Source organism: Neomonachus schauinslandi, chromosome 9 (genome assembly GCF_002201575.2).
Source record: "Neomonachus schauinslandi chromosome 9, ASM220157v2, whole genome shotgun sequence".
Classification (NCBI taxonomy): Eukaryota; Metazoa; Chordata; class Mammalia; order Carnivora; family Phocidae; genus Neomonachus; species Neomonachus schauinslandi.
In genome coordinates, this window is record NC_058411.1 from 114,402,027 (window position 1) to 114,414,228 (window position 12,202).

Sequence of the window (12,202 nt, forward strand, 5' to 3'; positions counted from 1 at the left end):
GGAGCCCACCTCCTAGAGAGGCAGACCAGCCCATCTGCAGTGGCTCTGTGCCTAGTCTGGCTGAGGTGAGGTGGGCCTCCCTGTCATGTTCTGCGAGGTCCAAGGACCATCCTCTGGAACCTGGAGTTGGCTCCTCCATCTTCCCCATCCCCAGGCCACCCCATTCTAGTTCCCTGCCCTGTTCTTCGGGGACGAGGTCTCCAGTCTTCTCTCACCCAGGCGTCCCTTCCTGTGGTGGGGGGGGGGGTTGGGGTGGGAGACACAGTCGGGTCTGTCACCACTTTCTGGAAATAGATGAACCATCTGGGTCAGGGCAGAGCTCTCTAAATGAGGTGGCCCCGTGGGGAGGGTGGCCTTTGCCTCTGATGGTAGAAGGCAGGGAGAGAGCAGAGTGGATCAGACATTCTCCGGGAATGGAGGCCCAGATGGGAGCATGCGTCACTGAAACTGACTAAAACAAGCCAAAACCCAGACCAAGCCAGCACCTCCCTGGAAACACTCTCGAGTTGTTTGTGGGTCGACAGGCTTGGGTGGGGCACCCCTTGTTGGACACAGAGGGGAGATGGGCCCCACAGGGAGCAACCCTTTGACCAGTCAGCTGGACAAAGCCAGTGGTGAGTCAGTGGCAGGCGTGCATCCAAACACTCAGGATGTACAACACTGGCGTTCTGGAATGGCAGGCCCTGCTGTAAGTTCTCATGCGAGGCACTGGCCGTCGGGACATACAATAAATAGGTCTGTTGGAATGAACACTCAAGTGTTTGCATGTGACATCTGGGCACCGTGTGCAGTTCCCGAACACGTGACATGGAATGAGCAGTGACAGGCTTGGTCTCCCTGAGCCAGCAGTCTCCTTCCTCCAATCCCCGAGGCTGGCTGGGTCATCCCTCCCCCCCATCCCGTAACACGTGGTCTCTCTCCTCTCTTAGTTGATAGCTCCAGGTTCGGTAGCAGCCACCTGCCACCCAGCCAGCTCTGCTGACCCTTTTTGGACCACTCACCATCAATGACCCTCTTCACCCGCCAGATCCGGAGCATGATAATGAGGCTGATGGCATCCCAGGGGCTCCTGGGCCCATTGGCCACGGTGGACGCCACCATTGGGGCTAAGGACAGGATGATCACAGCCCCGTCAAACACCTGTGAGAGGAATTAGATTTCAGTGTCTTGGGCCACCTTCCTGAATGTCCCGGAAGCAGGTCAGGCAAAGCAGCTGGTGCTGGCAGGTTTCTCCAGGAGATCTGTCCCCACATCAGGCTCCCCTATCCCTGGCTGTCTCTCCTGACTCTCCTCAGTCTCTTTAGTGACCTACTAGCTCCTAGACATGCTCCTGAGCACTCTCTTTCCTCTTAAGTGACCTCAGCCCATCCCCAGCCTTTGTTCCGATGGCCTGGGGTTGCTCCCAGCATCTTTTCCTGGCGTCTCGTCCCTTCCTGCGATGGGGACTGTATTCCATGTCCCAGGGTTCCTGTTCTAGCCTCACTGAATCCCTCACTGGCAGCGGGAGCTGAAGGCAGGACCCTTCCCCTTGGGTAGCACAGGAGCCCAGAGCCCACATCTCATTTCTATCTGATGCTGAGTCTCTCACCACACAGGGGGCAGGGCTAGGAGAAGAGGGGGCCCAGCACAGGCAATTCAGCATGGGGTGATTCAGCCTTGGGCCCTGACCTTCTATCTACCTGCTCAAGCTTGGGTTCATCTAGACTTCTATGGGCCAGGCCTCTGTTAGCATTAGGCCCAAAGATGCTACAACGTGGATGTGGGGTGGGGGGTGGGCGAGGAAGGAATGGACAGCAGACACTGACCGCCTTGCCTTGTCCTAAGTGCACAAAATTCCCAGCGACAGCCAGGCTTCCTCGGCCCCTCATCCCCACTCACTGCACCAGGCCCTTTTACACGAAGCAGAGCAGCTGGATGCTCTGCTGAAACAAGGCTGAGAAGTGCCTAGATAGTTTCTGGCCCAGCTCTCTAACCACTGGGCCATTTTAGAGTGGACTCATTTGTTTTAAGACACATTTCAAAGCTTTTCCAAATGATTCAAGAAAAACTTTTTAAATCTTGCCGAATTTTGAGGAGAATTTTTAGACCGTCCCTTTGCCAGGAACTTTTTGCGTCTGCCTGCCCCCTCCCCACAACCCCAACAACACAGCTGCAGAAACTCCTGCATCCAGTATGGAAGGAGCAGGCCTTTCTGATGCTCCCACCCAGAGGGACATTTTCCAGCTCCCAGGATGGCCAGCATGGGGGGTGGGTGTGGACACTGTCCTTTACCTCGATTTTGTTTTCAATATAATCCCAGATCCCAAGCACCACAATCCGCAGAACAGTCTGAGGAGAGGAAATGAGAGAAGAGATTATAGTTACTGCTCTCCAGCCCCTGCCCCTCCCTCCCCCCAGCAGAGAAGATTCTGGAGCTCAGAATTGGGGCTCTGCATCCTTGTTCAGTAATGGAAAACATCTTCACCATCCGCTGTTTCTCAGCCCACATGCTCTCTCTACCACACTCTGCCTCAGCTCCTGGTTTGTGTCACGATCTGTGCAAACCTCCCCCTGCACCCCAACACCCTGCAGGGCTCCCAGGACATACAGAATATACTCCTATCCTTTGAAAAAACACTCAGGCCCATCTCCCTCTCCAGAGTCATCTCCTGCACTCCTGTCTATGCCACAAATCTACAAACATGTAAGCTCTTTCCTCTTTTGCCTTGCCTTTGCATGTGGCAGACTGTCTGTTCACACCTCTCCCCACCCCATCTCTTCTTTCTTAGAGAATAACTGGATAATTAGCATGGTCACCCAGCTACAGCTGACATTTCCCAGCCGTGGAAGGTATTAGGCTCCTTCTCCTCTTTCCCTCTTCCCAAAGACTAGAATGTGCAGGTATGGTGGTGAGCCATCCTCAGGTAGGGCGGGCTGGGCGACAAGATGGAGGCATTCTGGGTCCCCAGCAGCCCCACACCACTACGTCTACCTGAACTGTTCACCGCACCTGTCCTTCCATGAGAGCGAAGTGGACCCTGCCTTGTTGAAGCCCTTGTGTTTTCTGTTTTCTTTTAGAGCAGCATGGCCTGTGTGCTAAGCAACTATGCCCTCTCCTTTCTCTAACTGGAAAAGGCCTTCCTGTCCTTCTGGCCTCTGCTCAGATGTCACCTCTGTGAGGTTCTCCCACATCCCCTGGGCTCAGTGCCTCTTTCCTTGGTGTTCCTGTAGAACTTGGAACATCAGTCACTCTTCTGTGGCACTTCATCGTACCTTGTGGTGATTACCTCCCTGATGCCCCAGTCAAGGCTCAAGAGACACCGATTTCTCTCCATTACCCCTAATCCCTGACATAGAGTAGACACGGAATGCTTGTGAGGTTTGGGTGAATGAACAAATGCACATGTGAATGACTAATTCCTTAAAACCCCTAGTAAGTCATTCCAATGCTGCTGCCTTCAGGCCAGGTTTCCTCATCAAGGCTACATACGTCTCCCTCCAAAGAGAATACTTAGACACGCTGGTACATTTGTCTGGAGGCCCTTCCTTAAACCAAGATGACTAGTTCACAGTAATTCACACCAGACAGTGTCTCTTCTCTCACGAGCTGCAGTACAGGGCCAGCACGTGAACTCAACAAAGCTGCCGAAAGCCCATGGATCTCCACCCACACTTAAACCACAAATCGGCTTGGCTGATAAAATTCACCTCCTCCTTATAAAAGACTATCCTGTTTTCATGAAAGAATGAGTAGGTGGGATGCTGGCGGCATCTTTGACAACCGCGAGGGTCACGTGACAGCCTGATGTCCATTCTCACATGGCTTCCTGATCTCCCGGGTAGGGGACCCGTGCTTAACTGTAGGATGGCTCCAAGTGGGTGGACAGAAATCTGGGTTGAGGTCCAAGATATCCTGAGGTCACAGCTCAGTAACGGACTTGTTGTGTGGCCTTGGGCAAGTCAGATCCCTTCTCTGGGCCTCAGTTTCCCCTCTGCCAGAGAGATGGGTTAAATGATGTGAATTTTCCAATTCTTTATGAAATTAACCTTTGCCATTTACTGTATACCAATAAGTGCCGGGCCCTGGGCCAGCCCTCCTCACGTGTGGTTCTCGTTTTGCAGAGAGGGAAGCTGAAGCTCACAGAGATTAAGGAAGCGGCCCAGGTCACTCAGGCATTGGATGGTGAGCTGGCCTTTGGACCCAGACGTTTTTGACTCTGCATGGTATACTCAAGCAGTGTAACCACCATGGGCCTGGTTTCTCTGGTTGCTGTTCAATCCATCTAACTGTACTGACGTTGAAATTTGGTCTTTGTCACCTCTGAAATGTCACACCAGCCACATCCACTCCAAATTCCCAGTTGTGAGGCTCCCAAAGCAAAAAGTACAGGCCAGGACAGAGGGGAACAGGGCCTGGTCCGAAGAGAACTTCTCCTGCTGCTTCTCCTTCTCCTTTGTCCTCTTTTAAGATTGTGGTAAAATACACGTAACACAAATTTTACCATTTTAGCCATTTCTAAAAGCGTACTGTGGCATTAAGTACATTCGCACTGTCACGCAACTGTCACCACCATCCATCTCCAGAAGTTTTCCATCGTACTCACTAGACACGAACTCCCCGTTCCCCCGCCCCTGCCAGCACCGTTCTACTTTCTGTTTCTGAGGTTGACTCCTCTAGGAACCTCCTATAAAAGGAATCTTGCCGCTTCTTTATAAGCAAGGCAGCAGCCCAGGGGATGTGGGGCTGGGGGATGAGGAAGGGAGCCGGCCAGGCATGAGCTGCAGCCAGCAACCCCCGCGAGGGGAGGAGCCAGCAGCAGGCAGCGCGCGCCCACCTCTGAGCTCCGAAGCGATGGAAGTGGAGCGGCTGGAGGACTGAAGCAGTACCACAGAAACAAGCCGTGTGGCTGGGGCACGGGGCTCCCTGCCTCCCTCCCTGCTGGCCCACCCACCCAGGATCCGTCCTCTGAGGCCCAGCTCAGGTCACCCTCCTCTGGGGGAGCCTTTCCTTCCTAACCCGGCCTATGGAGACAGAACAGCCAAAGGCAGCTGTGGAGAGAGCTGTGGAAACACCTCCTGGTCCAGCCTCGCACCGCAGAGGGGGAAATGGTGGCCTGAGACAGCTGCTCCAAGTCCGAGTCAGAGCTAGAACGAGAAGCCAGCTCCAAGACACCCCACCTGGTGGCCCTCCCCTGCGGCGTCCTTTGCCAAGCTCTCCTGTCCGCAGAGACAGGCACCTGGCCACCCTGCCCTGCCACGGGCTGACTCACCCAGGGACGGCTGTGTTTCTCAACATGCAGGCAAGGACCCCCTGCGTCAGTCACATCTGGGGATCTGTCTCAGCTGCAGATTCCTGGGCTGGCCTGGAGGTCCAGATATCAGAATCTCTGGGGGCAGGGCCCAGGAATATGCCTTTTCCACAAACTTCCCTAGGGTACCCACCGGAAACCAGAGGGATTTATCAAGTGACATGCCCCAAGTGAAAACAGGGAGGCCGCATGCCCAGATGCAACAGGGAGGAGAATTATAGCAGCAGTCAAAAGTCGGATCCTCTTTCTGGCCCTCTCCCTTACTAAGCATGTGCCAACGGCTAGGATGAAGGTGGACTCGCGCCCCATGCTGCCCACCTCACCGGGCTGCTACGAAGCTCCACGGGGAAGACAAGAGCAGGGCAATGAGGAGGGGGTGTTTTATCACTCACTCCCACCCCTAGGCCCCTCCTCCTGCAATCCTGCCCCCAAGAGTTGCAAAGGGCTTTGAGCAAGGGTCCAAGGGAACTGAAATCCTCAGCTCCAGCTGCCTCTTTCCCACCTGGGACTGAGGGTTTTCAGCCCCCTTCATTCCAGCCTTGCCTTCAAGAGATAAGGATGCTCTGACACATGGGATAGGCCAAAGTCTTAGCGAAACCTCAATGACAGCATCATGTGTTTACTATAAGCCCAGCTCCCATGCCGTCTTGCAGGTGCAAAAACAGGCTCAGGGAGAAACAGGTAAACCCTTTGGTCCTCAGGCCCCTCTTCATTCCCACCTCAGGTACCCTCATCTTTTCCCTCAGAAAGCCCTGCTTTCTGGAAGGACTCCTCTCCCCTCTCCCCGGAGAAGGGATTTAGGCTTTAGGCAGCAGGAGGGAAGAGTGAGACCCTTGCCTCTGCTTCAGGGCCTGTCTTAGTCAGGTGGCAGCAAGGCCTCCTGTCCCTCCTGAGAAGGCCCCACCTTCTCTCCCTGGAATGGGGTCGGATGAGCTTCTAGGGCTTGGGAACCTTGGGGGATACAGGCAGAAGCACCTGCTAGTCTATAAGATTCCTCTATGCCAATTTTTAAAAGGTACCCCGTTTCCAGGCAGAGGGAGGTCCCCTGGCTCACTGCTTGGTGAGCAGAATGGGGGCTGGCACCCTTGCTCCCTGCAGAGCCATCCCCGAAGCCAGGCCCCATCAGCGGGGGAGAAGGGAGCTGCACACGCCTAGGCCTGTGCCCCCGCAACACTGCAGTTGGGCAGGGTGGGGGAGGGGGAGGGGGGGTGCAGGCTGGCCTAGGGAATACTACCCACGGTGCGCACTAGGTGGCTGGGGGCTGACCCCAAGCACTTCTTCAAGAAGCACATCTACTCTTGGGCGAGTTTTCTCTGCCAAGATAGCTGCTGACTCCAAATCTCCCCCATCCCTGGGTTTAACGAGAGCAGCAAGAGGAAGACATGGAATCCAGGATCCAGCCACAAGGAAGAAGAAAGAAATGTGAGGAACCCTTACCAGGGCTGAAAGCAGTCTTGAATTGGTGCGCAGAAGAAAGGCTTTCTGGGTAACAGGTGCAGATTGGGGGTGATGCGTGGAGCACAATAGCGCCTCCTAGGCTTAGGTGTTGATAAAACAGGAGCAGAGGGACCAGCCTCCCCTTCACTCCTCCATCCCTACACCCTCAAAATCCATGGGCACGGAGCAGTGAGCCAGAGACTGCCTCCTCCCCAGGAGGCTGGTGTCTTCCCTAGCGGTCGACACGTGAACCTCCTGACCAGTCACAGTAGCCAACACCTCCGATACCTCCGGGGGACTGGGCTCCCAGGCAAACTGGCTGCGCTCTCCCTGGTGCTGGCTTCATTTTGGCAGGAGGTTCCCAGCTACCTTAAAAGAATGGGTAAGAGGTCCGTAGGGTAGAGGATGAGGTGGTGGACAACACGACCAAATGTCAGTCCCTTAAATGTTGAGTGTGTGCGTTCTGTGCCAGCCCTCGGGTCAGGAAGCAAGCCTGAGATAACACAAGTTGTGCAAAGTTGAGTTCCAGAACTTCCTCTCAGCCCAAGAACCTTCTCAATTTCCTCCATTCTAAAACATCCCTCACTGACCCCATGTCTCCCTTTGGCCACTGCTGTCTCCCTTCTCCCAGGTGGAGGTTTGGAGGATGCGTCTCCACTTACACCACTGCAATCTGCCATGAGCCCCACCACAGCGGTGGAACCGCTCACACCTTGGTTACCGACGACCCCTTGTTGTCAGGTCTCATGGAGAATGTCCTGCGATTTATCTTAGTGTGGCGGCGTGTGGTGCACTGGGCACTTCCCACCTCTTCAAGGAACCCCCCTTCTGTCTCCAGGGTACCAGCGGCTCTGGGTACTCCTCCCACTTCCCTGGCCACACCTTTGCATTCACCTGTCCATACCGACAGTGTTTCCCAGGACTCCAGTTTCTTCTCTTCTCCCTCCCCTCATCCCTGGACGATCATACCCTTGGCTGCAATTCCCACCAATACCTGGAAGCCCCCTAAGTCCATGTGTCTGGCTTAGAAACTTCCTCCTACAGCAGCTCTGGCTTGGCAAACCCCATCACTATCGCCTCTTTGGCTTGTCTTCTTCACTGCCATGTTCCCTCCAACCCCTGGGCACCAGTGATGATCAGTGATGATCAGTGTAGCCTTTAATCTCTTTCCTGCTTGTCCCTTTCTCCATCTCCCTTCCACTTTCCGGTTCAAACCGTTAACCTCACATAGCTGAGCCATGCCTCCTAAATGGTCTCCAAATTCCAGTCTTCCCCCTTCCTCCAGACCTGGCTGTCAGGGTGATTTCTCTAAAGAGCCGATTTCATCAGACCCCTCTTCTGCTTAGAGGCCTCCGGGGACTCCCCACTGGGTTCGGATCAAGACCCCAGCTCCTGAGCAAGACATTAGGGGCCTTTGTGACCTGGTCTTGCCGGGGTTCCCCCGAAGTCTCACCACCTCTCCTGCCATAGTGGATGACCAGACACATGGTGCTGGCTTCCACCTCTGTCCCCTGTGCATTCTGTGACCGCCGCTTGAGGTCCTTCCAGCTCACCCACCTGGAAGCTCACACGTCTGCAGGCAGATTGCTTCCATGACTGCCTTAAGCTTGCACTTCAGCTCTCACGTTTGCTTGGCTGCTTCCCAGCTGACCACAAACACCCTGAAGCCAGGCCTGCGCAGTGGCACCTGATTTTTATCTCTGCGCAGCACCCTGGGCACCTGGCTAAGGCGTGCAAAGACGAAGGGCTCCTGGCAGTGGTGGAAAAGCAGCAAGGAGTCACGGCAGGCTTGCTCTAGGGCCGGCCCCAGGGGGGCACGTGGCACGAGCTGGGGACCGCAGCAACGGACCTTCTGAATCAAGCCTGATCCCTCGAGAAGTCCAGTGCTCTGGGCTCTTACCCATTTCTTCCTCTTCAGTCTTTTTAGGGCACTTTCATAATCCTATCAGGCTTTCCCTGCGAGGTGGTGGGGCAGCCGCTGTTCACATGATGGATGGGACGAGTGAAGTCAGAAGGGACAGGATGTGCAGGGGCTCTCTCAGCTGGGGGTAAGGCAGGTCTGGAGCCCCGATTTCCCTCCACCTCTGTGAAACGTGGAAAGGGAGACAGGGAATACATCCTCTCCCCGAAGTGTGAGCATGCTCCACCTTAGCGGGGGGTCAAGAAGGCAGCCCAGCCCCTAGGACAGGTCCAATTCCCTCAGGTCAAAGAGGAGGAGGCCAAGGCGCAGAGAGCTCTGGTGACTTGCCCTAGGGCATCCTGCACCTCCAGGGCCAAACTGGCTCCCGCTTGCTGAGTCCTCATCAGACACCGAGGGGCGCAGATGCGTCATCTCTCAGAGCGTAAAGCACAGCACCGCCCTCTTGCCTTCTGTGTGATGACTGGGGCTCACCCCTGGGAGCAAGCAGCAGGTGGGAGAGGACCCCCCTCACGAGTACAGAGTCTTGGGGTGGCTGCTGATTTGGAGAGGCAGCGGTGGCTCAGTTTGGTTTGGCAATGGCCTTCTCTGGGCACACGGCACAGGTAAGCCAGCAGGCCAGGCTCCCTCGGGACCGAGAGGCCGTGTTGGAGAGGAGGTGGCCCTCACAGTGATGGTGAGAGAAGCCCTGATCAGCTGACAGGTGGAAAAACAACATGTGGCCTCTCCATGCAATGGAATTGTATTCAGGCATAACAAGGAATGACTCACTAACCCATGCAACAACCTGGGGAAACTCGAAAATGTTACGTTGATGCAAAAGATCACATATCGTGTGATGCTGTTTGTGTGAAATACCCAGACTAACTAGTTAAGTTCACAGACACAGGAAGCAGATCAGGGGTCGGGAGGGGTTGGGTCAAGGGGCAATGGGGAGTGACGGCATCATGGGTTTGGGCCTCCTCTGAGAGGGAGGAAAACGCTTTGGCACTCGAAAGAGGTGACGTACAACACTGTATGCACCAAATGCCACTGGATGGCATAGTTTAAAAGAGTTATGTCATGCAAATTTCACCTCAATAAAGTAATAGGAGGAGGAGGAAGCTGCAGCTACCACCACCGCCCTGAGGCTCGGATCTAGAGGGCCAGCCATGCGTCAGCTTTCTCCTCTTCCAGGAAAAGAGTGGGGCCGATCCAAATCCCCCCACGCCCAGCATTAGGGGACAGGGCCAGCCCCTCCTGGCCTGCGCAAGAACCCTGCTGCAGGGTGGCCCAGTCTGGCCAGGCCCCAAGCCTGCACAGGCTCAGGAGGAGAAGCAGCTGGGCTCCCTGGCTGTAAGCGGACCAGCCAAGGGTGGGGTTGCCTGTGCTTTGCAAACAGCATTTGCACAATTCTCCATCCGGACTCCAAAAGCTCTGCTCGTTCTTGGGTGCTCCAGAGCCATCTGGAAGCACAGTGACTATCAGGGCCCAGGAAACTTTGAGGGCACCTGCTTTCACCTTGGGCCCCTGTAGGGACCCCACATAGCCTGCTTGACTGAGGGGATACCCACTCTCACCACTTTGAGAAGCATCTCAGGCAAGTAGCACAGCCTGTTTGAACAGATGTCCTCAAACTGAGCCCAGAGCAGCCTCACCCTTCTCTTTGGGTCTAGATGTGTCCTCCGGGGCCCGCACAGCACAGGGTGACCCATCTGCCTTGAAGCAGCCCTTAGAGCACTGAAATGGGCAAAGGATGGGGTGGAGCCTCCTTCTGGTCCCACCTGTCATTTCCCAACTTACAAGATGTCACACCCACATTCTGGGTTGCCCTAAAGCTTAGTTGAGACAAGGGCCAGAATACTGCTCAGGACTAGTCAAAAGGTACCACAGCATCAGGAGCCCTTTGGGTCAAACCTCTGTAGAATCTGTGAATGAACACCCATTCGTTCAGTCCAGCCAGGCTTGGAGTCTTGGAATGACCCCCCCCCCCCCACCTCGGCCCTATCGCCACGTCTCTACGTATTTCCTGAGGAAAACGGGGCCAGCCTTTAAGGGGTGACATTCACTTCATACTAGACGAGGCGGGCGTGCCGGTCGCGCTAGGTCAGGGGTCAGACGCTTTGCAGGGCTGGATCTCTTCTTTCTCGGCTCCTGGCCCTGGCCCTTCCCCCAGATCCTTGGTTCCCTCACAACCTGCTGGCACCAGGGCCACAGAGGGATGCAGGGGTGACAGCGCAGATTAGGAGCCCTGAGGCCTGGGCCCAGTTTTGGCCAGAATTGGCCAGGTAACCCCAGGCTGCTCTCCTTGTCTGTAGAGTTTGAAAAAGGCCACTACCAGCATTTTCAGTAGGGACTGAATGCACTGCTGAGGGACGTTTGGCTCCCCTGGCCCTTCTCACTAGAGGTGCCCCAGTCACTGAGGAGCACAAACACCCTCACACAACTCCATCCCTCTGGGGAACAGGGGTGGGGGTAACTCTCTGAGGCTGTTCTAGCCCCTTCTGATGCTTGGTTCTTCGGGCACTCCATGACATGTGAAAACTCAGGCTCATGAGTTGGGCTGCCTCATCCTCAGATCACCGTGTAGCAGCCCCCGTGTTCACGCAGGGCAGGGTGCCCTGTGATGCCCCCATTAGCCCTCTGATACTACCCCGTTATGGCTCCACACAAACTGGTCTTTGGTCTTCAACAAGGCCAAGGTCAGGGGCACAGTCATCCCCCCACCACACTTGCTGAGCCGGAGGGAAGCCCCAGCCCCTCCCGCTCTGGGTGTGTGTCTGCACAGGGGCTTGACTGTCTCAGGTGGCTTGTCTCTGGCAGTGACAGGAGGGGAATGCCAAATTCATGCTGGGTAATAAATTCTGCAAAGCCAATAAAACCAAAGCAGAGGGATAGAGGGAAGAACCACAGCAACTGATTAAACATTTTTGTTGGCAGTCACAGACACATGACACATTTTCCAAGGTCTGCATCAAGGAGACATCTGGCCATACATAGCCCATGTGTTTGTGGGACGGGATCATGGGGAGTGGAGGCGAGGGAGCTGGGGAGGGCAAGACCCTCCAAAGAGCAGTAGTCTGGGAAGCAGGCACTGTTGAGGGGCTGCTGAGTCACCTCCAGGGCAATGGTCTCAGCAAGCTGGTTGGGATCTGCCCCCACAGCCGGAGCTTCAGGCCCAGGTTTGCCTGCCAACTCCGTGGGCTGCGGGAGTCGAGGCCTGGGAAGGGAATGTTCTGTGCTTGGAATGCCTGTCGCCCAGCCCTACCACACCCCATATCCAGACTCAGGATTCTGGACTGATCTTTGAAGGATAGTGAGGGGGCCATTATATGGGGCCAGAGCTGGCCCACAAGGGGACCTTGGGACTCTTAACTCTTTGGGTTTCCTGGTCATGTCTCCAAATATTCTGTACTTCCACACCTTCACTCATGAGCATCCTTCTTCCCTTCAAGGCACTGCTGTGCTCTGGGATCCAGAGCCCCCTGTGCCCACACTCAACTGATGTGAGCTGTGTGTGTGTGCGTGTGCACGCACACACACGTGTACATGTGCATGCATCTTCCCAATAGGCTTTTTT

General features: G+C 55.3%; 1 protein-coding gene across 1 annotated transcript in view; it reads right to left on the reverse strand.

The window, feature by feature from the left end:
- TMEM266 (transmembrane protein 266) overlaps window positions 1-12,202 on the reverse strand; it is a 123,071-nt gene that overhangs the window by 34,272 nt on the left and 76,597 nt on the right. The window contains exons 6-7 of the mRNA XM_021693959.1: window positions 2,272-2,328; window positions 1,002-1,140 (exon numbers count right to left, since the gene is read on the reverse strand). Of these exons, the coding sequence (XP_021549634.1) occupies window positions 1,002-1,140; window positions 2,272-2,328 (196 nt within the window). The remainder of the gene's footprint in view (window positions 1-1,001; window positions 1,141-2,271; window positions 2,329-12,202) is intronic.